The sequence below is a fragment of the Phyllobates terribilis genome, unplaced genomic scaffold, assembly GCF_046119375.1.
Source record: "Phyllobates terribilis strain yellow unplaced genomic scaffold, ASM4611937v1 Scaffold_1__5_contigs__length_1240528914, whole genome shotgun sequence".
Classification (NCBI taxonomy): domain Eukaryota; kingdom Metazoa; phylum Chordata; class Amphibia; order Anura; family Dendrobatidae; genus Phyllobates; species Phyllobates terribilis.
Window position 1 is genome coordinate 268,865,018 of NW_027362761.1, and position 26,380 is coordinate 268,891,397.

Here is a 26,380-nt window from a genome sequence, read left to right on the forward strand (position 1 = left end):
TGTCACGGAGGATGGCTGGCAGCGCCGATTCTGTTAGTTGGTGCTGCTCACTGTATCATACTCTGGGATTAGATACTCAGACTGGAATTAGATCTGCAGACTGTATTATGTGCAGGGATTAGATACGCAGACTGTATCACTCTGGGATTAGATATGCAGACTGTATCACACTCTGGGACCAGATACAAGGACTGTATCACACTCCAAGATTAGATATGCAGACAGTATCATGCTCTAGGACTACATACGCCAACTGTATCTCATTCAGGGATTAGATCCTCGGACTGTATCACGCACTATGATTAGTTATGTGGACTTTATCATACACAGGGATATGCGAATTGTATCATGCACAGGGATTACATCCGCGGACTGTATCCTGTGCAGGGATTAAATACACTGAATATATCACACAGGTTAAGATTAGATAAAAGACTCAGCGGAGTGTAGCACACAGGATGGGGTTAGATACACGGAGTGTATCACACCGGATGAAGTTAGATACATGGACTGTATGACACAGGATGGGATTAGACACTGTGAGGCAGTGACTGGGATCGTATACGAGGGACGTTATATATCCCCTAGAATGTGAACAGAGACCTATTAAAACCATTGGAGTGCATTGCAGTCACAGACTCACCTGCGGCTGCAATGCAGGAATGAAGGTGAGCATGGACCTAGTCAGGCTATCTGGCTAAGGCAGATTAGTGAAAACCCGGCAGGGCCTTCATTTCTTGGAGGAGGTCACAGGAGGCAGTGGGGCGGCCTCCTTCCTCCAACCCGGGTTTTCCAGTGGCTCTTGCCACAGGTCCTTTAAAAACTCCGCACTAAGGATTAGTGTTGTTCAGTGTTGGGTCCTGCTAGGAGGATAGCAGGAAAGCTCAGCAGGACTGTGTATAGCTGAACCCACGCCTGGGAAGGCTGTGCACCTGGCAGGCTCTGAACGGCCCGCTGCGGCCATTGCCCACGGCAACCATTGTGTATGGACTTTCTGTTAACCCGGCTGTGAACCCGGAGGACTTTCTGTTTACCTGTGAGTTGCTGAATAAAGCTGTTTATGTTGGACTTGCTTGGGTCATTGCCTCAGTTACTGCACGGTGTGAACACCGCCGCCTTACAATACATGGAGTATATCACACGGGTTGGGATTAGATACACAGATTGCATCAGACAGGATGGGGTTAGTTACATGAAGTGTATCACTGTATGGGATTAGATACATGAAGTGTACCACACAGGATGGGGTTAGATACACAGAGTGTATCTCGCAAATTGAGATTATATACAGAGCTCAGCGTAGTGTATAACACATGATGGCATTAGATATAGGCCTCAGCAGAGTGTATCACATGATGGGATTAGGTACAGAGCTCAGCGGGCCATATCATACAAAATGGGATTATATACAGGGCTCAGTGGACCGTATCCCACATGATGGGATTAGATGACTGGCTCAACAAACTATATAACACATGATGAGATTAAATGATTGGCTCTGCTGTTCTCACTGCTGGAAGAAGTTACTGTTGCAGCACTGCTCACACTGATCAGAGCAGCCCTGCGGCAGTAACTTCTTCCAGCAGTGAAAACAGCTCACTAGTCTGGGATTAGTGCTACAATACCATGGTGCCCAAAATTGTGCTCACCACCACTGCCCTGGAGCTCCTGCCACTGCCCTGTACTCTACCTCGTCACCGCTCCTGTCACCGCTCGAGCAGAACGCGGTGTCAGGGGAAAATTGTAGTTCAGAGCACTGCTCTAGACTGCAGTAAAATAGTGCTCAACTGCCCCCACAGCTGTGAACCGGACAGCCCAGGGGGCATGCCCAGGTCACAGCTGGAGGCAGCCACAGTGTAGGAGATGAGGTCAGACACCAACCACAGTCTCCTATGGCCAGCTGCTGCCATATTTGTGGTATGTAAGTGTTGTCCTGAGACAATTACGCAGCAGCAAATAAAAATGGCAACCCCCAGTGGATGCAGAAAAAAATGAATTAATAAACACGTTTATACAATACATTTCATTTTGTATTAAAAAATAATTGATTATATAATCATTAATTGTTAATACAACAATAAATTTTGCAACACATTCCCTTTAAAGATCCTCTTTAACCCATTCCCAACATATAATGTACCGGTATGTCATATTTTGCAACGGCTTCCCGCAAAATGCACGTACCGGTAAGTCATAGTGATCGTGCTATTAGAGGAGTTGCCGGGAGCTTGGTTTAAGTGTTAGTCAAGTTCCGGCTGCCAGAGCCAGAGGTGGTGCCCACACTGCACCCACCTGTTTAACCCTCTAAATGCTACGATCAATAGCGATCACAGCATTTAGAAGGCTAGGAGAGGGAGGGGGCTCGCTCTCCCACCCGATCGGCACCCCCGTGACAACATTGTGAGTGCCCAATAGTTGCCATGAGAGCAGAAGGTCAAATAATGACCTCCTGATCTGTCACATATGGTGGCCTATTAGACCATGTCAGGAGCATGGTCTACAAGGCATTCTGTCAGTGTAAGACCACGTTCACACGTTCAATATTTGGTCAGCATTTTACATCAGTATTTCTAAGCCAAAACCAGAAGTTTAAAAAAAAATTGTAAAAATATTTAAAAAAAATCACAAAATAAAGAGCAAAAAAATGAAAAAAACATTATTCTAATAAATATGTATATTTATGTAAAAACAAAAACTAACAAAAAAATTACACATATTTGGTATTGCCATGTTCGGAACGACCTGATCTATAAAACTGTCACACTAGTTACACCCCTTCAGTGAAAATCGTAAAAGAAATAAGTAAAAAAAAAATGGCAAAAAAACTATGTTTTTTCATTATACTGCCAAATAAAAGTGGAATAAAATGCAATCAAAAGACAAATGTAAATAAAAATGGTATAGCTGAAAACGTCATCTTGTCCTGCAAAAAACAAGCCACCACACAGCTCTGTCAGCGGAAAGATAAAAAAGCTATAGCTCTTAGAATATAATGTAAACACATTTTTTTTTTTATAAAACTGTTTTTATTGTGTAAAGCAGCAAAACATAAAAAATTATTTAAATTTGCTATCGCTGTAATCATACTGACCTGAAGAATAAAGCCGTCTTATCAATATTACAACACGGTGAACGGCATTAAAAAAACAAGGAAAAAAAATGAATTGGTGGTTTTTGTTCATTGTGCCTCCAAAAAAATCGGACTAGAGGGAGATCAAAAAATGTCATGTGCTTGAAAATGGCACCAATTAAAACATCATCTTGTCCTGCAAAAAACACGCCCTTACATGACTGTCAGCAAAAATACAGAAAAATTATAGCTTTAAAAATATGGCGATTCTTTTTTTGTGTTTGATAGCAGCCAAACATAAAAAAACGATATAAATCTGGTATCGCTGTAATCGCACCGACCCGAAGAATAAAGTCATCTAATCACTTATACCACACGAGGAGCAGCGTACAAAATAAATAAAACCAATTCTTAACCTGCTGTTGATTTGTTTATTTTGCCTTTCAAAGATCGCAGTAAGGCTCGATGCACATTTATCCTGCGCTCTACGCTGAGCGTTTACACTGAGGTTTCCATGTAAATCTTTAAAATTCATAATTCAGACAGAATCCCTGATGGAAGATTCCATGTAATGAGGCAGATGGAGACACTTTGGACGTTGTCTGGCCTATAATCCTGTGGTGTCCGTCTTTTTAGGCATCTTTTTAGGCGTGTACAAAAGCGCAGTCAGCCACAGTTTTATGTTCCTCTGAAAAGCCGGATAATAAGCTAAAGGCCAAACGGAGTCTGGAGTAACTCCGCCTGCCTCATTGGTGAATGGATCCATTGGGGGTTTTATCTGAATCCTGTGTTTCGGAGATTTAGATGGAAACCCTGATGTAAGCACTTAGCGTAGACCACAGGATAAATGTGAACTTATCCAAAATATTCTGTACCCCAAAATGCCACCAATAAAAGCTTCAACTCAACCCACAAAAAAACAAGTCCCCAAATGGGTCCATCTCCTGTTAACAGAAATATTAGAGGTGTCAAAATTACTGGTAGCACAACGGCTCTGGAAAAGCGACATGGCTCCCACTAAAAGAAATCCAGCAAAATCTGGACTCCCAAATCCAAATTCCCCCCTCTTTTCTGAGCCCCACAATGTGCCTAAACTGCAGTTAGCAACCACATATTTGACATTAACGTAGTGAGAAGAGCCCACTTAATTTATGGGTGCGTGGCTCCAGTAACACAAGCTGGGCACAATGTATTTGGCACTACAATGTTTTGGGCATTACAATGTACTGGGCACTACAAGGTATTGGGCACTAAGCTGGCATATTTGCAATTTTCACTCTTCAACTTCCACTGCGTGTTTGTTTTTGGAAAAAGCCCATAAAGTCAAAATCGTTACTACACCTGTAGATGAATTCCCAGAGAGGTTTAAATATCAATAAAGGGTCACTGCTTAGCCATATCAGAGACTATGTATATGGAGTCAACAAACTATTCTAGAAAAATATGCACCGCAATAGTCAAAAAGCACTCCTTCCCTCCAGAGTCTCTCCATGTGGCCAAACAGTACTGTACAGACACTTATGGGGTATTCCACATTCAGGAGAAATTGTGTAACAAATTATAGGGCCTTTTTTACCCAATTTCCCTTGTGAAAAAGATTATTTATTCAAGAGACAAATGTATTCATACAATATATGTGACATTGTTATTTTCAGGGCCGCGGTGATCAGTGGGATAAGATGAATTGTGGCTGAGAGATGTCGACATGAAGGTCTAAGAAGATGGAGACAAAACAGCAGAAGACGTCAGCGGACACTGAATGTAAATATTTATACTTTTTACTGTATGACTTGGAGTAATTCTGTTATTTGTAAAATGTCCTCCATTAGGCCACATTCTTACATTTGTGGGATATGTCCATGTGCTGCCAGATTTTTTTTATGGGACAGCACGCTGACTTAGAGATTCATAGATCCATTTATATATCCGTGAAAATCTAGGGTCGGAGAATGAGATCTGTTAGATTCAGTTCATGTCCATTTCTGATCCCTCGTTCACCTATTTATTAAACAAAAAGTTTCCACGCAGGTCTGCCATAGTCCACCGAATACGGAGCCCATAGTCCAGAGCGCAGAGTGGCCAGGAACGTCTGAAGAGCAGTGACGTTACTGACTTCTGAAGAGTGGTGACATCAGTAACATCACTGCTCTTCAGACGTTCCTGGTCACACTGCGCTCTGGATTATGTCGGATTTGGTGGACTACAGAGGCCCTGTGTGAGAACTTTTCTTTCTAATAAACTGATCAACCAAGGACAGTGTCTTGTGTTTATTTCTCTCTGTTTATGTTTTTCAGGTTTCCATTTATGGACTACGTCATATTTGGTGGACTTCGTGGCAACTTTTTTTTTAATAAGTTGGTGAACAAGGCAAAGTGTCGTGGGGTGTTTATCTGAATAACTTTTTTTGTGGGTGTTTTTCTTTTTTCTTAATTGGTTACTAATGGGGGTGTCTGATAGACACCTCTACATTACTAACACCAGGGCTTGATGTCAGCTGTGTTTTTTGACAATTCACAGCTGACATCAACCCCTAACCCCATTACACCGATTGCCCCAGCACCAGGACAATTGGGAAGAGCCAAGGCAAAGTGCCACAATTGACGCATCTAATGTGATTTTTTTTCATTTATTTATTTAAATATAAGCTGTCCAATAAGCTCCACAAGGTACAATTTTATAATATAATTCCCTGCTCCTTCTGACTGCCGGCGATATCTCTCCAAATCCTGGCCCTCCTCAGCACATCCCCACAGTCACTTCCGCCTTCTATCCACGATCTGTCACAAACTCTCGCAACCTTTCAAACCTTATACCCATCCGCCCAGTCCCCGCTTCCCCAGTCCCACTAACAGGAGTTCTATGGAATCTCGCTTCATCTGCAACAAACTTTCCGACATCCATGATCTTTTCATTACTAACAAACTTTCCTACCTTGCCATCACTGAAACCTGGTTCACCCCCTCTGACACAGCCTCACCAGCTGCACTTTCATACGGTGGGCTCCATCTTTCTCACAAACCCCGCTCCAACGGCAAGCATGGTGGAGGAGTAGGTTTTCTCTTGTCAGATAACTGCTCCTTCACCCAAATCCCACTGCCACCCTCCATTACTCTCCCCTCTTTTGAGGTGCATTCTGTGCGCATCTATTCCCCCTCCAACCTCCAAATGGCCATCATTTACCGCCCCCCAGGACCAGCCACTTCTTTCTTCGACCACTTCACCACCTGGCTGCTTCATTTCCTTTCTGCTGACATCCCCACTATAATCATGGGTGACTTCAACATCCCCATTGACCCTTCCCACTCATCTGTCTCTAAGCTACTATCCCTCACTTCCTCCTTCAGCTTTGCTCAATGGTCTTCTTCCCCCAATCACAAAGATGGCCACACACTGGACCTCATCTTCACCCACCTCTTTTCCCTATCTAACCTCTCTAACTCACCTCTCCCTCTTTCTGACCATAACCTACTTACATTCTCTACCCTCTCCTCTCCAGGGCCACAATCCCCAAGCCACAATCTTGCACACCCTCGCAGAAATCTCAAACACCTTGACCTACACTCACTCTCTGAATCCCTCCTCCTTCTTACAAACATAAGTTCCTTACACGATGCAGATGCTTCTGCCACAACAGCTGCAGCTCTCAATTCGGTCGCCCCCCTCACACATACCACAGCTCACACACTTAACAGGCAACCCTGGCACACCAACCTGACTGAAGAACTGCAAAGGGCCTCCAGGTCTGCTGAGCGGAGATGGAAAAGGCCCCACTCCAACGAGCATTTGATCGCATTCAAACAGTCACTCACTACCTTCAAGTCCACACTCACTGCAGCAAAGCAAACATACTTCTCATCTCTCATATGCTCCCTGTCTCACAACCCTAAACAGCTATTCAACACCTTCAATTCTCTCCTCAGTCCCCAGCGCCTCCTCCCTTGCCTCTCATCTCAGCCAAAGACTTTGCTTCATTCTTCAAGCAGAAGATTGACACCATCAGACAAAGCTTTCGCCTAAAGTCCCCACAGCCCCTCTACTCAACCCTCCTCCTCCAAAATCAGCTTCTCCATCATTACGGAAGATCAAGTTTCCTCTTTACTCTCCAAATCATACCTCACCACCTGCGAACTTGACCCAATCCCGTCCCATCTCATCCCTAACCTTACCACTATCCTCATCCCAACCCTATCCCACCTTTTCAACCTGTCACTAACAACTGGTGTCTTCCCCTCATGCTTCAAACATACCTTGATCACACCCAACCCATCCTCAACAAGCCCTCCCTTGACCCATCCTCTCTGACTAGCTATCGCCCCATATCACTTCTCCCCTATGCCTCCAAACTACTGGAAGAACACATCCACCTTGAACTGTCCTCCCACCTCTCCTCCTGCTCCCTTTTTGACCACTTACAATATGGCTTCCGACCGCATCACTCCACTGAAACTGCCCTGACTAAACTCACCAGCGACCTACTAACTGCCAAGTTCAAATGACACTACTCTGTCCTCCTCCTAGACCTATCATCTGCCTTTGACACAGTGGACCATTCCCTCTTACTACAGACTCTCTCATCTCTCGGCATCACAGACTTAGCCCTATCTTGGATCTCTTCATACCTAACAGACCGGACATTCAGTGTCTCACACTCATACATCACCTCCTCATCTTGCCCCCTATTTGTCAGTGTCCCCCAGGGTTCAGTCCTAGGACCCCTGCTCTTCTCCATCTACAGCTCATAGAGTCCCATGGATTTCAGTATCACCTCTATGCTGATGGCACACAGCTCTACCTCTCTGGAACCGATATCTTCTCCTTACTAACCAGAATCCCACAATGTCTGTCCGCTATTTCATCTTTCTTCTCTGCTAGATTCCTAAAACTTAACATGGATAAAACAAAATTCATCATCTTTCCACCGCCTCACTCAACCCCCCATCTGACCTATCTATCATAGTCAATGTTTGCTCACTCTCTCCAGTCCTGCAAGCTCGCTGCCTCGGGGTAGCCATGGACTCTAATCTCTCCTTTAAACCACATATCCAAGCCCTTTCCTCTTCCTGCCGACTCCAACTCAAAAATATCTCCCGGATACGCACATTCCTCAACCACGAATCTGCAAAAACACTAGTGCACGCCCTCATCATCTCCCGCCTCGACTACTGCAACCTCCTGCTTTGTGGCCTCCCCTCTAACACTCTTGCAGCCCTCCAATCTATTCTAAACTCTGCTGCCCGACTAATCCACCTGTCCCCCCACTATTCCCCGGCCTCTCCTCTCTGTCAATCCCTTCACTGGCTCCCCATTACCGAGAGACTCCAGTTCAAAACCCTAACCATGGCATACAAAGTCATCCACAACCTGTCTCCTCCATACATCTGTGACCTAGTCTCCCGGTACATACCTGTATGCAACCTCCGATCCTCACAAGATTTCCTTCTTTACTCCTGTCTTATCTTCTCTTCCCACAATCACATACAATATTTTTCCTGTGTGTCCTCTCTACTCTGGAACTCTCTACCCCAACACATCAGACTCTCGGCTACCGTAGATATCTTCAAAAGGAACCTAAAGTCCCACCTCTTCCGACAAGCCTACAACCTGCAGTAACCACCGCTCCACGAAAAGCTCTACCCTCACCTACTGTATCCTCACGAATCCCTTGTAGATTGTGAGCCCTCGCGGGCAGGGTCCTCTCTCCATCTGTACCAGTCGCTAACTTGTATTGTTCAAAATTATTGTAATTGCTTGTGCTTTGTATACCCCTTTCACATGTAAAGCACCATGGAATAAATAGCGCTATAATAATAAACAATACTATGTCGTGGGTTGTGCAATTATATGTCTGTCTGTCTATCTATATCTGTTATCTATCTGTATCTATTATCTATCTCTATAGCATTCATTGCTGTCTAAAAATGCATGCAAATAAAGCTACAAAAAAAAAGCAAATCCGCAATCATATTTAGACTTGTGTTTTATAGCATTTTTAACTGACTTCATTGAAGTCAATGGGTGAAAAAACGCTGCAAAAACGCTTATAGAATTGACATGCTGCAGATTTGCATCTGCACCAAATCTACAAGTCACAAATAAGTAACGTGTGCATGAGACTTCAGGGTTCTCATTCACTTTGCTGTCATCAGGAATCCCTTCAGGTTTTTTGATAAATCTGTGTGGCAAGATGGCGATGTGTGCACACAGCCTTATTCTCACTTCAAAAGGTCTTTGGACACAAAAATGCTAAATAGCAGTGTAATCAACTTAACTGAGGGGGGTCTCAAAGTGTCAGAGTGCTAACAACTAGTTGATAATGAAATGGCATTATCTTTCTTCCTTTTCCTGGTACATGAGGGGGAGGGTGGATGAGAACCCCACCTGGCCATCAAAAGTTTCTTTGTAAGGAAGATGAGACTGGAAGTCTCCAAGCAGGAGGACAAAAGAAATCTGCATTCACCAGAGGTATAAAGGATCCCAGCATTGTGAAGAAAAGAGTATAACCTGGAGAGTTACCAAGGGGATATACCAGGGAGCTTACACTCTTGTAGAAGGAGGAAACATACATTGGCTGGACACAGGGATCTGAGTATCTGGTAACTATACCATCATTGAATTATCTAGAAATTTCAGGATTTGTGATCTTTATATGAACTATTGTAATTATTGTTGCTCCAGTGATTGTGTGCAGACTACAGCACTGCAACCAATCACTCGGTTCATTCGTTTTGCCAATGGAGACAATCAACAGAGCAGCGGGGGAGACAAAGCATTGGACCTGGGCAGGGTGAGTAACAGATTACTTTATTTTGAACATGGCCATGACGACTTAGTTAAAGTTGAAAGGAGAAAACCCCTTTATTTCTAACACCTAACTTCATGGATATCTCCATAGAAATCTCATAACGGTAAGGGAATTTTACACTTTGTTTCATATATATACATTTTTCTACACTCACTCCTGTGCTTGATTTTATAGCACCTAACTTCGAATCTGATTCAGTAAGGAACATTGTTTTGTTTTTAAGTTTCTTACACCCATTGTAGCCAGCGCTGATGGGGTCCATAATATAACCAATCTGTCCCAGCCTTGAATTCCATTATTCTGTTCTTAATACAATAACACAATTTCTAACACTGATGTGAACTCAGCCTAATCCTGAAGATTAAGTATTTATCACAATTTTTGAACGAGGGAATCTTAACTAAGTAATGAATACTAATGCATTTTTTAAAAAAAATAATTACATTTAATTAAAAATAAAGTGGCAAGTATGCACCAGAGTATTCCATTTTTCTAGGAACAGTCCTTTGCGCTTTCTTCCCCGTCAGTGGTGTAATAATAGCAGCGTACAGTAAGAACACAAACATGTTTTTACCGCATGAGCTCATTCTGGGAAGTTGTTTTTAGAACATGGTATTTTATCTTATTTTTCCGTATCTCTCCAGGCACAGCATTCCTAAGTGTTTATCTGCTGGATCTATTCTATGTAGAGGTACAGGAGTGCTTTTTACATGGACCTTAAACCTCTTACATAGTCTCCAGCACTTTTTTTTTCTCCCCCCTCTTTATGTTTACTGTGATCTTTAGGAACCAGTCTGACCAGCTTGAACTGGCCCATGATGAAACAGAAGTGCAACCAAGGGAGAGGGGGGTCTCTGTAGACCTGCAAATGGGTCCTTGAACTCCTTTTGGTGGATGAGCCTTAAAATAGCCTGCATTTCCTTTAGCTGCTTGTTACCTCCCACTACTGGGCCCTTTTGGTATTGTCTGAGACTAACATCTCCTTTAGCTGTAAAATCTGACAGCTGTGCATTAAGATAGGAGAGTGGGTGGGTGGGGGGTGTGTTTGTTACTGGCTTCTGATTGGTGCCAGGGAATGGTCCTGGTCCTATAAGTTTATCAGTGTGAAGCATCCTTCATTGAGCTACAAGCAAATCCTTCTCAAACTACAGCGCCCATCATCCAGCAGTAGGTGAGTGTACTGCACCTATAGCAAAATCATTGCTTTTTTTTTTTTCGCCTTTTCTCCTTCCCAGTTTGTCCAATTGAAATGCTCCCTTGTAAGCTGAATTACTGATTTGAAATAGTTAAAAGGGAAAACCGATGTCTAATTATTTTTTTACAATTCTTACACTCACCTTAGATGGATAATTTAATTTTTGACGTGAGGAGACCCTTCAAATAGTCAAATGTAGAATACTGTTTTTATTTTTACATTTTTTTTTTACGTGCATATAACAGCTATAGATCTGTAGATAAATATTAAGGGGGATTTATTCATTCATGTGTGCATGTGATGGGGCAGTGCCGTGGCTGTTTTAATCATCAGCCCTATAGTCACTGAAAGACCGGCAGGATAAATGTGTGACCGCTACTCCTATTTAAGCTCCTACTCATTGCAGTCATTCAGCAAGGATGAAAGGGGGGCTTCAGACACTGTTCTAGTTATCAGTGGGGGTCCCTATAGTGTGGCCCACTGGGATGAGACATTTATCTCCTAGTTTGTGGATAGGTTTTGATGGGATACAACGTTAGCGGCATTTTTGGGACTTTTTTACTTCTTAATTGGTTGTATTTTGGGTTTCATTACAAATTTAGCTTTTAAAGGCTTTCTTTCCCTACACATTCAAGTTCAATGTGTTCTGTGGCCATAAATCAGCTGAGAAAGATAGTTACAAACTTTCCTGTTCGACTGTCAGAAGGAGCTCGCTGAGGGATTCTCCGCTGTAGACCTCGGCACTTCTGTCCATACAATGGCAGCTGGTGGGGGAACCCGTGACCAGACCGATCCATCTGTCTCCTCCAATATGAAAAGCTGCTTTCCCATGTGAGGTGTCTTAGAATTGGAGGAGGCTGATGGCCTGGTCACATGGTCCCATTGTATGGACAGTAGTGCTGGTCAGCGTGGGAAAACACCAGCAGAGCAAAGGCAGCCACACTTACCAACACCAGGTCCCCAAAACTTATGCCCTACAGGATGCAGCAATCCCATTATAAAGGCAGAGACCACACAGGGGCAAAATACTGGTGAAACAACCACACATGTCTTATCATTTATGGAGGGGGTGGCTGTCTAGTATTAAAAATACACAAGGATAAGGCTTGTACACAGCTACATGCAGTGCACGACTTTGCTTCTAACGTTAGTGTAGGGACTTTCACGACAAGAGGACTCTTGATGTGGTTTGCAAGCTTGTGTATTTTGGCAAAAAATTCTAACACCTCATACATATTTAATTAATTATCTATCTATCTATCGGTGGCTCAGTGGTTAGCACTGATGCTTTGCAGCGCTGGGGTTCTGGGTTCAAATCCCATCAAGGACAACATCTGCAAGGAGTTTGTATGTTCTCCCCAAATTTGCGTGCGATTTCTCTGGTGTCCTCCCACACTCCAAAGACATACTGATAGGGAATTTATATTGTGAGCCCCAATGGGACAGTGATGATGTATGTACGCTGCTGCAGAACATGATGGAGCTATATAAAAAAAACCTAACAAATAAAAATACAGGTTTTCCCAAAAACACCAGGGAAAAAAAAAGTAGAAGGTAGGTGACCTGAGGTTATTTACCAACACCAAGCCACTAAACTAATACACTGCAGAAAATAATCAACCTCATTCTGACAGTCTAACAGACTTTTTTTTTTCTTTAAAAAAAAATCTCTCTCTTTCTGAGCTTCTTTGTAGCCACAATTATATAATTTTTTTTATTTTAAATGCATGCATTTTGTGCTAAAAATATTTTTTAAAATTAGTGTGGTAACAAATTTTGCACCATATGACCTTTACAGGCTCTTTGTTTCCCTGCACATTTACCTTTTAATATGGTCTGTGGCAATAAAGAAAAAGACAGATTTAAATAAAAATTAAAAGGAAAAAAAAAAATTATATATATATATATATATATATATATATATATATATATATATTTATATTTATATTGTCCCCAAAAGTGGCCCACCCTTTTTTAAGTAGCCATGCAATGGGCACACATAACATTCTTAAATGTGACACAACCCCCTATGTATGTAGGACACACCTCCTTACATCCAATGTCTTTAACAAATACATTTGGGAGCAAAATTCTTAGCACATTCTTAACAAAGTTCTGGAATACGTACTGATCAAATCTCTCTGAATGATTCTACTTCCTATATTAGTACATAATTAATGAACTAAAAAAAAAAACACTATAACTTGCACTTACTTTACTGCCTGTAAGAAGTTTTGAGGATGAAGATCTCTGAATACTGATGATGCTTCTTGCTGTTAGCACAAGTGCATCATGGGAACTCTTTTCTATCAAGGCCCCTTGTTCCTAGGAAACTTGAAATACAATGAAGAACAGGGAGTCAGTAGAATTTTCTGGTCCCGTGTGTAAAATGTTTCCACTGGGATTCATTACCAGGGTGGCATCTCAGGGCAGTGTACACTAATGAGATGTAAATCTCTCTGGGATTTCTGTATGGCATAGTGCTATAGCCTATATGGCATGGCAAGATTAGCTTTACTTGTGCTAGGAAGCACAAACCACAGCTGTATAGTTTATTTGCATTATAATACCTTGCTCTATGGTGCTGTGCATCAAACCAGGACATTACACCAAATATTGACACTATATTTATTCCTCACTTATATTAGTATCTATATATCTCTAGAGATAGGCAGAAGAGCACTGCCCAGAATTACTGAGAAAATACCATACAATGTAGAGGGATAAACTACTTACGGTATTTTTTTTTTACACGCATTTCACATTAGTTTATACCAAACCCCTTGAAGAAGCTTACGCGAAACACACATTAGGGATGGTCCTTGGTGTATTACATTTAGTCTGGTAAATCTATCTAGCCTGTTTTCTCATTTATGTAATAATGAGGTTGTAACTAATTTATTTGTCTATAAATTTCCTCTTGGATTTATTACAACTATGGCAATCTTTTTGTATGTCATCAGCACTGTGAGCTGTTATCATTGGATTTATTTGAATTAGAGGCATTATCCTGAACTATACTAGTTCTAACCACTTTGAAAATTTTTCTTTGATAGGGTTCACTCACACTAGCGTATATTCTCTCATGCAAGAGAATCGGACTGATTATGCTAATGACACTAGGCACAGTTTGATCTGAGTGTGATCCCATTCTCACATGAGAGAATTGCAGCACAGGTGTGGAGAAGATGATGAAGATGGAGAACTTAATTACCCCATTTTCTCTCATTGCACTGCAGTCGGATGACATCCGAGTGCAGTCCGATGTTTCACATGCATCCAAAGACTTGTATGGGTGCGCATGATCCAAATATCGGAGCCACTCCCAGCATGGAGCGATAACCGGCATGAGAAAATAATTGCAGATCTGCACTGCCCCATAGTATAACATCGGGCCGAGTACTATCCGATAAAACAATGAATAGCACTCGGCCGTGTTACACGGCAGTGTGAGCGAACCGTTATAATTGCAGATTATAGTGGTTCTATTACAAACCTACTTGATATACAACAGGACCTTTTTTCCCTTCTTGTACTATTTGTGTTTTTTGCTTTTTAATCACGTTTATGATAAATATTGTAAAAGTCAATAATCTTTAAGAATACTTTCCGTGATTTGATTTATGTTTATTTAGGAGTATCCATCCATTTATAAGACAACTGGCCTATGTTTTGGTTAATGTATAAGGTTCTTAAACAGTGGAAGCTTTTATGCCTTTGTCATCATAAAATAGGTGAAATTGATGGGATTTGTTTTTATGGCAAATGTAAAGAAAATCTGGTGTTATGATGACTATAATAGACGTAATGTTATATATTCTTATCACCCCACAGATCAACATGGCAGAAAAAATTAGCAGCCTTCATCTAAACACTCCACTAAGGGACAGTGTGCCTATGTCCAAGCTATGTGGTACCAAAGTGTATCTAAAACTTGACAATGCACAACCAACGGGGTCCTTCAAAATCCGTGGGATTGGACATCTTTGCAAAACGGTAAGCAAACAATGTTTTTTTATGTCCAGTAGAAAAGACCATAGGACAGTGCATCAGACAGAATGCAAATAATTACGCTGTAAATTGTGATGACGAATCATGATTGTTATCAATGAAGTACATTTTTGACATATGTTCTTGCATTACAGTGGGCAGAACGAGGCTGTAAACACTTTGTGTGTTCTTCAGGCAAGTATCTAATTCTTTTACTACAATGGGATGACTGTATCACCTGCTAGTCTTCAGACAGAGCATTTTCCTATCATTTTAAGGCTCGTGGCACACAACCGTTTTCTCTCCATCCTAGAACATCGGTCTGATTATACTGATCCGTTTTTCTCGGAGGTGGAGAGAAGGTGCCATGGGGGAGTTCCTCCATTATGTCAGACTGTTTAAAAGTGAACAACGGGGTGTGTGTGGGGTTTTTCTTTTCAAAATATATATAGAATTGGACAACAGTGTATTTATTTTTAATTCAAGTGCTGCCAACATAACAAACTGTATACTGAGCCCCCTTCATTCTAACAATTAGTGGGGTTTCATGTCTTGGACTTCCATCAACTCTACCATATAATATGTCTCTAGGTCAGGGGTTTGCAATTAGTTTTCTCAAGGGGCCTCATGAGAGACCATGACTGTTGTGAAGGGCCGAACCAATAGGCTGAAATTAATTCTGCTCAAAATTAATATTAACATAATATAAGAGTTGTATCACTTAATATTGAGCAGAATTAAGTATGCCAATATACAGTGCGAGCCACCACACAGTCCTCTATATGCAGCATGAGCCACCACATAGCTATATCTCTATGTGTGTATGCCATGGAGGGGGGTGGGGGACGACGCTCTCCCATTCCCCCGGTGCTCTGCTCCTGTTTCCGGTGCACAGATGACGCAATGAAGTGACATCATCGAGTCAGCTGGCTCAGTCTCACTCGCTGATTGGTGGAAAGAGCCAGCGTCCCTTACTCCACCAGTGTATTCACTGCTATCTACAGCCCAAGGTTGCGGATAGCGGTGACAGCGGTCGGCAAGTGTTTCAGCCCTTCGGCTGTCTTATCTGTCTGCTGGACTGGAACCACCAGAGGGTCAGATGTGGTCCAGGGTCCGCAGTTTGCCCAGTTCTGCTCTAGATAGTCAGGACTTTAGCTTAGTGATTTAGAAAAATCTATTGATGGGAAAAGGCATATATTGCACAAAAATACCAACTACAATTTGGTTATCATGAATAGAATCTGTTTGCTACACCATGAATATACAATTGGAAGTCCTTGACATGATTAATTGCTATAACACAAGGTTCATGGATAGTCATGTAGTCTCATGTCATTTTGTTTGTTTTTTTTTAGGAGGTAACGCTGGCCTGGCAGCCGCCTATAGTGCCCGCATGCTGTCCATCCCTGCAACTATTCTCGTCCCAGTTACCACCCCAACCTTCACCATCCAGAGAGTCAAAGATGAAGGAGCTACAGTCTGTGTAGTGGGAGAGGTAGGTTTAATATTCCTCATCTGAGGACATTATACTTTTTCATAGTTTAGAAAAACCTTGAAAGAACATTTATTAAATATGTCCATGAAAAAAACATAAATATTTGGAACTATAAAAGTACAAAATAGTGTATGGGGAACTGACATCAAACTATTCTGCTTGGACCATATAAATCTACGGAGCCAGATTACACCAGCAAGCGGCAAGATATTTGATTAAGACTGTAATCCAACATGGAAAAGTAAATCAGTATTGAGACTTCAAAATGCAATATTTCTGAATGGGCAGCGTGGACAAATTAAGTGCAATGTGTATAATGAAAAGCGGTAACTGCTCCCCTTGTATGGTTGTGTAAGACAAAACACTGATTAGGCTTTAGAAAAGCGATGTTCTAATTGATGCAGCTCCACAGGTTGGTAGATCCAACATGGTATTGAAGCAGTGGAAAATGTGAGTATTCTGCGCTGCTGGTTTTGCATACACAATAAGGCCACGTGCACTCGTTGACTTTTTGGTGAGGGGGCCCCCCCACCACCACTCTTGGTTTTGGCTTACAAATACTGAGTCAAAAGTCACCAAATACTCAACATATGCACATGGTCTAAAAGTCCAAACGTCTTTTTCAGGCGCACCACAATTTTTGCAGTGCTCCTGAAGAAGTTTAACTTCGAAACACGTCAAGAATAAAACCGCACTGACATTTTTATAATGCATATTGGACTCTAATTGTATATACGAAACCAGCAGTGCAGAATACCTACATTTTCTACTACTTTAAAATTCAATATTTGGCGCTATGGAATATCATGTTTAATAATTCCCTTGTTACACATACATTCACCATTTTGTATGAATCTGTACTCCGCGAGATCCACTCTCTGAGGAGAGCTGGAAACAGACAGAGGGGCACAGTGCTTAGCTGAGCACTTAAACCCATTAGTTTTAGTGATCAGTGGGGGTCTTAGTATCTGGATCCCCACCAATCAAAAGTTCTGATATGTCACACTGACATGAGAAGTTTGTTTAAAATGATGGGTATCCTTTAATTTTCTTTCTACTTCTTTGTTACAATGCCTGTTCTTCCTTACAGATTCTTGATGATACTATTGAGCATGCCAAAGAGTTGGTGAAGAATAACCCTGGATGGGTATACATCCCTCCATTTGATGATCCTTTAATATGGTATGATATATTAACAAAGTTTTATCTATCTAAAATTTGTCATCATTTTCACGAAACATGTCATACTGACAGGAAATGGCATAATTGTTACAAGTAGCTGGGTTAAAGCCCTCCCGTGAATATGTATTAATATACTCCCCTACCACTGCGCTCTCCAGTGTCCAACATCGTTCTTCTGAGTGATGTCACCGCTCAGCAGACTGTCCTGGTCATGCTGTGCTCTGCGTAACCCAGAAGTGACTATTGCAATGTAAGCTGATGGGGCATCAGAACAAGGTGCCATAGGCTTACACTGTAAAAGAGGCTTCCGGCTCCGGCATAGAGTGAGCCGGAGAGTATGAAGTGTGCAGTGATGTCAACAAGAAGAGGAGCAGAACTGCGCTGGATCCCAGAGAAGGCAGCAGTAGAGGAGTATCTCAACACTAACACACTACATTACATACACACAAAAAACTTCATGGGATTACTTCTTTAAGTTTATTATCCAATATTTGTTTGCAAAACCTTTATTTATTTTTATAGGGAAGGTCACACATCACTGGTAAAAGAACTGAAGGAAAGTCTTCCTTCAAAACCAGGAGCATTTGTCCTTTCAGTTGGTGGTGGTGGTATGCTCTGTGGGGCAGTCCAAGGCCTCCGAGAAGTGGGATGGAGTGATGTTCCCATTGTTGCAATGGAAACGAGGGGCGCTCACAGTCTTAATGCTGCAGTAGAGGAAGGAAAGCTGGTGACCCTTCCTGAAATTACCAGGTAAGTCAATGTCTAAAGAGCTAGATTGCTTATGCCCGCTTCCTGAGAAATCCCAAATCCTGCCACCACTAAACCAGTAGATAATTTTCTTCCAGTTAGATGAACTTGCCAGCTGAGAATTTGAGACCCGCACACTCTTGAAAGCAACTTGGTCTCCATGGGTCAAGCTTAGAAAATGCCAACTTACCTGATCTTCCTAGGGTTCCCCGATACAACCTTCTCTGTCATATCCAACATTCGGTGTGGATTTAAAGGGTTTGTGCAGTACTGGAAAAACATGGCTGCTTTTTAGATTGCATACGCAGTACAATTTCTCCTCTCCCCCATCCCCATTTCCACAGCCACTTGCCAAGACCACATACATAATAGATTGACATCTGTTTTGCCCAGATCTGTGAATTAACCTAGGGGTATGTGCACAGGTTGCAGATTTGAAAAAACATTTAGGTTCAGATCAACAAGGAAAAATTAACTAACAAGTGCATGAGATTTAAAAAAAATCTCATTAATTTTGCTGGTAATTTAAAGTGAAGTATTTTTTTTCCCTTGCAAAAACTCAAGGGGCGGTGGAAATCACAGCAAAAACACTCAGGGTTTTTCACAGTTTATTGGAAAACCTCATTACAGTTTTTGAACCAAATTCAGAAGTGGATACAGGGAAAAAGTCCTTTATCTACATGGATTACTCCTTTTTAGTCACTTCTGGCTTTGGCAAAAAAAAAACCTGCAATGGGCCAGATTCATTATAGCATGTGCTCCATTTTGAAGAATTTGGCGTGAAAAACTGCAAATACTACTGCATGACAAAAAAAAAAAAAAAAAGCAAAGGATGAATCGTAATTGTGGAGACACGGGGAAGCGGGAGGGGGGGGGGGGATGGGTTGGTGTCTCCCGTGGGCATACTACTCAGACAACACAGGGTGAGGGCCACCAAACCGACAATAACCTATAGAACAGTCTCAGCAAAATAACCAAGATGGTACAAAATTAGTCTCACCCTTTTGCTGACTTGCCGAGATTAGAGCAGCTGTGCCTCCTGGGCTTCCAATGGCACCCACAGAGAGAAGGTAACGACAAGCTTAGGAAGTCCATTGAGGCATGTGTCCGGGCGACCGGATGGTCCCAACCTGGCTTCCCCAAAGGGTATCCCTGGGGTCAGGTGACTGGGAAGGGGGGTGGGGTCACAATCCTAGCTTCCCCAAATGTATCCATGGGTTCAGTGATATTCAGTGGAACAGATCTGTGTTCTTCCTGCTAGGGCCGTGGTCCCCTAAGCTGACATTCTGTAGAGTCAAACCTGAGTACCTCTTGATGGAGCCACATGTCTTGGTTGCTGTTCTGAAGCGTCTCTTTTGGCTGTGATTTTGTAAAAGTTCCTCTCAGAAGCATAGGGGTCCTTTTTTATATCCACATCTGTGGTTCATGTCGTCATCCACTGGTCAAGGCGGAGATGGGATGAGTTTCTCTCAATGTTTGATTAAATGCTCAATCTGCATAGTTAGTCCTTCTGTTTTGAAGGTCAACAAGCCACAGGGCCCACACAATGGTCAATTACCATATTTGGCAAACATCCATTGTTCAATGTCCCTGTCTTGCAAAGTTAGCAGACAATAAGTTGCAGTAAATATCAACTTGTCATCATCCATTCTTATTCAAACAATAATGTTTTTCTTGACCAACCAAAGAAAAACACAAATTCAAAAGTCAACATAAAGATAATATTGTAGGTCTCCTGACTTTACATCTGGATAATTAAAATTAAATGTTGTGTCGTCACAGTACTCCATGAGTATCAGCACATTTAATTTCTTAAAGGGGGTATCTGATCACAATATTAGATTGGTGGATGTCCAACACCCAGCAACCCGATTATCTGTTATAAGCCCTAGCCAGATTTAAACTCATTAGCACGGATTCATCAGAACTGGCGCTGTTCACGTTGGTCTTGATGAAGGGGAGTGCTGGAATCAAACTCCTGAGTCATTAGGAGGCACACTTCTCTTAATGAATCCGGGGCATTTGAAGCTCCCCAAATCTTACTCCAGTCTCTGATTTCTGGCATGAGGAATAAACAAACAATTCATTATGGATTAGATGAGTTGTGGAGTCATGCCCGTTTGCCGCCTATTTTGGCAAAACTGGTGTGAAACCGCCAACAGTCAGACAATTTTTGTACTACTCCACTATGTGACTTTTTTCAAAGCAACTTATGCCAGAAATCTGATGTAATCGCTTTGAATGAGCTACAATGGTTTTGTGTTATAGGTACAACAGAACAACTCCATTCAAGAGAGCAGGAGCTGTTTTGCAGTAACTGGCGTCCGTCACTACACATCAAACTTTGCTTTACATTGCAGCTCATGTTTCCATCAGGCTCCAGTAAAAGCTGATCAAGGTGTTGGATTTCCCCTCCCCCACCCCTTCCTCGGTCTAATATTGAGGACTAATTCTCAGGATGGGCCCACAATATCTTATGACTGGACAACCCCTTTAAGACTGTTCTGGTGATAGACTTTTCAATTTTAAAACTATAGCTTTAAGTTCTAATTAACCAAACGCTATTGTATAATTTCATAACTCAATAGTAGACATGAAAAGACGTTAAGCAACTTTGCAATTGGCTTCTTTCACTCTCAAATCCTGGGCAAAATCAGTGTTCAGTGAAGACAAATTTCTAACTATTGAAAAGGGAAAGGCAGTTGGTCCAGTCTATGGAAAGGGGAGGAGCTAAAAGGCGCATTCTGCTGCAAGTTCTCCTGAAACAGTTGGTGCTCATGAAGTTCTATGGAGAGCTAACTGCCATCTCTTATCTCAGTAATGGGAAACTCTAGTCACTGAAGGCATATTTTACCCAGGAACTCTGCATTCTGAGAATGATTAATCAGTTCAGAAGGAAAAAGAAGCGTATTTCTGATAATTAGAAAGTTTCTTATTTTCACGTATAGCATTGATTTAGTTGTTGTGGTTTTTTTTAATGCCATTTAAACCACCAACAACCCCCACCCACATACTCAAGAGCATCGAAACGAATGTTGTTGGGACTCAGACAGTAGTAAAGGGGGCTTTCACTTTACTAAATTACAGATATAAGCCTGCAGCTCTCTTTATCTCTAGACTCTAAGTGTCAACTTGTCACTTTACAGGAAACATACCATATCCCTTAGCAGATATCTCAAATTAGAAAAATGTACACATTCTTTTTTTCCCCCCCCAACAGCGTGGCTAAGACATTGGGAGCAAAAACTGTGGGAGCACAAACCCTGAAAGTGGCTCAGGAACATCCTGTATTCTCCGAGGTCATCAATGACCAAGATGCCGTGATTGCCATCGAGAGGTTCCTAGGTGAGCGATGCTGGATCTCATGCAAACACATTATAGTATTAGGAAACGTATAACTAACTTACACTACAAATAGGATCAAATGATATTGTAAATTGTCAACTATTAATACCCAAAGTAAGTGAATGCTACTCTTCAGGGGTCTTATTACTACACTATAGCAGTTTGTTACTCACTTGTGTAGTGGGATTACAATTGCTCATCGAGGGCGGGGGCTCTAATAATTTGTCGCGCTCATGAGTACATGCATCTTGCTGACTTGCTTGTTATGTTTCCCTCTAGATGATGAGAAGATGCTTGTTGAGCCGGCGTGTGGTGCAGCTCTTGCTGCGGTTTACAGTGATGTGATTGGGAAGCTGCAGAAGGAGGGAAAGTTGAGCCACGATATGTCATCTGTAGTCATCATTGTTTGTGGTGGGAATAACATCACCCTCTCACAGCTCTTCCAACTCCAGGAGCAGTTAGGCATAAAGTTGGTCAGTGCTTCATAGGAAGACCTTACCATCCAGACATCCGGACTAAGTCATGGTACCAGTTTCCTGGGAATTCCATCAGCTCAAATGTTACCAAGCAGACATGTTCTTTCCAAACAATTCAGGTTCACCATCAGTGTGCCCAATATAGGAGTTCAGCATTGTGTACAATTTACGAGGGGTGTTCATTAAAGATTGCCCCTGACCCACTTCCTGTGGACTGAGAGCAATGAAACTTGGCACAGTTATTAGTCCTTCTCTACATAGGTGTCACCTAGGGACACACACTTCTCCTATATCTTTAAGCAACTGTAAACACCTTACTTGTAGAAGTAGACAGGTTGCTCCTAAAGCCACGTTGTGACTTCAAAAATCAGAGTCTCATCATCTGGAAAATGCTTGCCCTTCAAAAATAGCTTCATTTTTGGAAAGAGGTGGTAGTCCGATGGTGCAAGGTCAGGTGAATAAGGGGGATGCGGTAGAATTTCAAAGCCACAGGAGCATGCTTCCAATTGGGCAACATGTGAGTTGTGAACTGGTGCATTGTCTTGCAGAAAGCGGACACCTTTGGTGAGCATGCCATGTCTCTCGGTTTTGATGGCCTCCTGCAATTTCCGTAGCAGTGAAGCATAGTATGCCCCTGTGATCTGGTACCCTTTGCTAGGAAATCCATCAATACTTCTCCGTGCTGGTCCGAAAATACTGTGAGCATGACCTTGTCTGCCGAGAGTTGTCCATGTGCCTTCTTTGGAGGCGGTGAGTCATGATGCTTCCATTGCATCGACTGGACTTTAGTCTCAGGATCATAGTGATGGACCCAGCTTTCATCCTGTGTGATCAGTCTGTTGAAAAAGTCCTCCTGGTTTCCACGGCACATCATCAATAGAGCCTGAGAGCATTTGACTCGTTCCTGCTTAGGGGAAAGGTGGGAGTAGCCGGGAAAACCAGCGAGCGGATACCTCATGCATGTGAAGATTGTCTTGGATGATTTTTTCCCACGGACCCCACACTAATCTTGACATTTTGGGAGAGGTGGCGAATGGTTACGCGGCGATTTTTCCAGAATGGCGACCTCCACTTGCTGGATGGTGTGTTCATCAATAGCAGAGTGGGGTCTCCCTGGAATTGGAGCTATGTGCACCAAAGTCCGACCACATTTCAATTGACTATGCAAGTTCTTGACTAAATCATATGATGGGGAATCATCACCATAAACCTCTTTCATCTCAGCAAATGTCTCCTTTGGTGTGCGGCCTTTCAAGTAAAGGAACTTGATGACTGCTCTGTAGTCCACTGGGTCCATTATCAAACCTCACACCACTTCAGCACCTGTAAAATCAAGACCATTATCAGTTCTGAGTGGGAAATTGACACGTAACCTATAGAGACTTATATCATGAACATGTGAAGTTTCAGCGTCCTCTGATAAATAGAAGTGGGTCAGGGGAAATCTTTAATCAACACCCCTCGTAGGTCGAATTCACAAATCTGTGTCACAGACCAGCCAAGAGTCTCCAATGTGAACTCGACAGCATCAGATGCATAAAATATACAGCTGTCAAGTTCAGATCGGGATACTCTGAGGACAGTCCGTGCATCTGGATATGAATCCGGCATAAATTGACATTCCTCCACTAGTTCTCCTCAGATGGTTATGATGGTGACATAAGATAATCGCATGGTGCTCACACAAGACATGTCAGTACTCCTCATCCTCTGGCATCCAGAGACACTGATTGCGTTGTCAGATCGTATCATCGCATCAAGCTTTGTTAGCCTATAGCATAGATTGTAGGGAGTTAGCACTTTTATACTAACAAAGGATTGTTTAACGACTCTTCAATGTAACCACTACCGCTATGTTCTCTGTGTTGCTTTTCTGTATTGTCTAAGCCACTTTTTTATGGTAATTTTTATGATTTACTACTCTGCATCATTAAACCACTTGATATATATTAACCTATTGTGGATTTTTTTTTTTTTAAATTGCCAAATATCTAAAGAAGTGAAATAAAACCACAGAAGTGACAGTGTAGGTAAGTGAGCGTTTTAAAGCACATCACAATACTAGTAATAACTTTGGTACGGTGCAGAAGGCAAAAGAAGATTCAGACAAGCCTTTGTAACATTACTATTTTAATAAGCGCATTGAAAGAAAAAAAAAAATGAACACAGTATTTTATTTATACAAAAAAAAAGCCTAGCACACTAACTAATCTCGCACAAATACGGCTGCCCACTGGCAGCTTACTGGAAACAAAGACTTGCATAGATATGTCAAAAGGGTGGTTGAGCGACAGTAGATGATCACAGTATCTATTATATTCCCCCATATGGGTCATGTTTCCTAACTTATAGAAAAATCTACAAAAAAAAAAAAAATAGAATTTAAACTTAAGGCCAAAATTATGAATCAATTTGATAAATGTCCTGAAAATGCTCTTTATGACAGCAGCCTTAGTACAGTATATGGCCATGTGGCTGATCCTACTGCCAAAGTTAAGAAAAACGGATCTGAATCCTACTGCACGGATAGTTTCTAATCTAAGAAGCCTGTACTAAACTCCTTTACTCAAGGCGGCAGACGCCATTTAAATCATTCACAGCATGTACATCTCATCTACACAGTGGTCTCTGCAGTTTACTAGGTGAAATCAATCAAAGCTTATAGAAATACCAAATATTCATAAGGAAGTCACACAGCAGGGAGGCCAAACCAGGTGGTCCTACATGACCCCCTTCTATCTTTAGTGCAGGTCCATCTCTCAAATCTCCTCGATAATCCACCAATTCAGGTTCAAGTAAAATCAAGCAGGCACTTGTCCTCAAATATGTGATGTCAAATGAATAGACCTATAGTACACAAGTTGTAAGTCTTCAAAGAAAATCCAATCACATCTTATATAATTAACAGGTAGTCAGCATCAAAGTGTATCAGAATAGATTTCCTTTGGTATAATAGGCTAATAGCTCAAATTTAGCTCACGGACCAGCTGTTTCTAGGACAGGGTGGTCTGGAGAAACCATGACTATCATTACTTTGATGTATAGTTATGCAAAATAAACACACTACATTTATCCCTTCTGACTTTTAATCATTGATTCAATTCCCTGCTTTAAACAGTACCCTTACCAATATTAGTACCATGCCAGCTGCAATGCATGTCCGGGCACAAAAGTTACAAATGCTGATCAAAAGTGCATTGATTGTAATATTTTCCTCAAAGACAGAAAATGCCTCAATCCCAACTGATGACAATGGGAGAAAATTTCCAGAGGTCAGGATGGCCCATGTGCATGAGGTTGCTGAAGGGAGAAGTGCTCCATTGGAAGGCAGGGACCTGGTCCCACGTAGGACCATTAATGACCACCATTTTGTGATGTTTGGCAAATTCATAACTTGTGACCTGTTAAAGGAAAATGAAGAATGGTCACTGAAGATGCTCCTCCTCACCACTGGTGGTTGAGGACAGTAATACCCTCCCTATCAGGCCTTGACCTCCCCACAATATGCAATTAACATTCTAGTCCAAATGTATATAGTCCATCAAAGCTACCTGACTCCTAGCAGGTTATAAAGTGGGGAGATCTACCACTGCAAATTGCCATAAGTGTGGGGAAGAGGCGTCAGATTTTATACACCAGTTGTGGTATTGCCCACCTTTTGGGAAGGAGGTCATAGCTATCCTCATCAAGATGATACAATCCCCTGTACCACTCTGCCCTAAGGTGTGGGCATTAGGAATCCTTGATGAGGAGACTGGCCTCACTACCCTCGCACTCTTCTTAACATTAGTAGCCAAAAACAATGTTTCCCTCTCGCCATGAGATGGATGTATAGAAGACCCCCACAAGTTTCACACCGAGTCAATATGGTAAACACTGCAGCTTCCTAAGAGAGGGTGGTATATGAAAATAGATATTGTCCTCAAAAATCTGATAAGGTATGGAAGCCTTGGTTTGATTGCCCTTTGACTCACATTAGTCCCCAGGTGATTGAGTATTCTCAGGATTAAAGTATGTGATATTTGTTGTCTGACATGGGTGTCTTATGGTTTTGTTTAAGATATTAGACCTATCTTAA

General features: G+C 41.9%; 3 protein-coding genes across 5 annotated transcripts in view; 1 reads left to right on the forward strand and 2 right to left on the reverse strand.

Moving 5' to 3' along the window:
* The window catches only part of SDSL (serine dehydratase like), a 156,867-nt gene extending 143,512 nt beyond the window's left edge, over nucleotides 1-13,355 (reverse strand). Inside the window, exon 1 of one of the 2 annotated variants that reach the window (XM_073672255.1) lies at nucleotides 13,282-13,355. The gene's annotated coding sequence lies outside the window, so the exon portion shown is untranslated. The remainder of the gene's footprint in view (nucleotides 1-13,281) is intronic. The other variant, XM_073672227.1, reaches the window with a different exon arrangement.
* SDS (serine dehydratase) lies at nucleotides 9,526-24,999 on the forward strand. Of its 2 annotated transcripts, none has more exons than XM_073672198.1 (8): nucleotides 9,526-9,663; nucleotides 14,902-15,063; nucleotides 15,213-15,252; nucleotides 16,413-16,552; nucleotides 17,643-17,734; nucleotides 18,257-18,484; nucleotides 21,702-21,826; nucleotides 22,106-24,999. In XM_073672198.1, the coding sequence occupies exons 2-8, from the start codon at nucleotides 14,908-14,910 to the stop codon at nucleotides 22,312-22,314; spliced, it is 990 nt and encodes a 329-aa protein (XP_073528299.1). In that variant the 5' UTR covers nucleotides 9,526-9,663; nucleotides 14,902-14,907; the 3' UTR covers nucleotides 22,315-24,999. The 2 variants fall into 2 exon arrangements, with proteins under 2 accessions (XP_073528299.1, XP_073528290.1); XM_073672189.1 differs by lacking the exon at nucleotides 9,526-9,663 and adding an exon at nucleotides 10,914-11,043.
* PLBD2 (phospholipase B domain containing 2) overlaps nucleotides 24,416-26,380 on the reverse strand; it is a 30,513-nt gene continuing 28,548 nt past the window's right edge. The window contains exon 12 of the mRNA XM_073672176.1: nucleotides 24,416-25,703. Coding sequence (XP_073528277.1) covers nucleotides 25,536-25,703 — 168 coding nt within the window. The 3' untranslated portion in view covers nucleotides 24,416-25,535. The remainder of the gene's footprint in view (nucleotides 25,704-26,380) is intronic.

Excerpts from the sequence above, each read along its gene's own strand:
- SDS (XM_073672198.1), top strand. The coding sequence starts at position 14,908 with ATGGCAGAAAAAATTAGCAGCCTTCATCTAAACACTCCACTAAGGGAC. Across the intron at positions 15,253-16,412 it reads ACACTTTGTGTGTTCTTCAG|GAGGTAACGCTGGCCTGGCA; the intron begins GCAAGTATCTAA and ends GTTTTTTTTTAG. Across the intron at positions 16,553-17,642 it reads CAGTCTGTGTAGTGGGAGAG|ATTCTTGATGATACTATTGA; the intron begins GTAGGTTTAATA and ends TCTTCCTTACAG.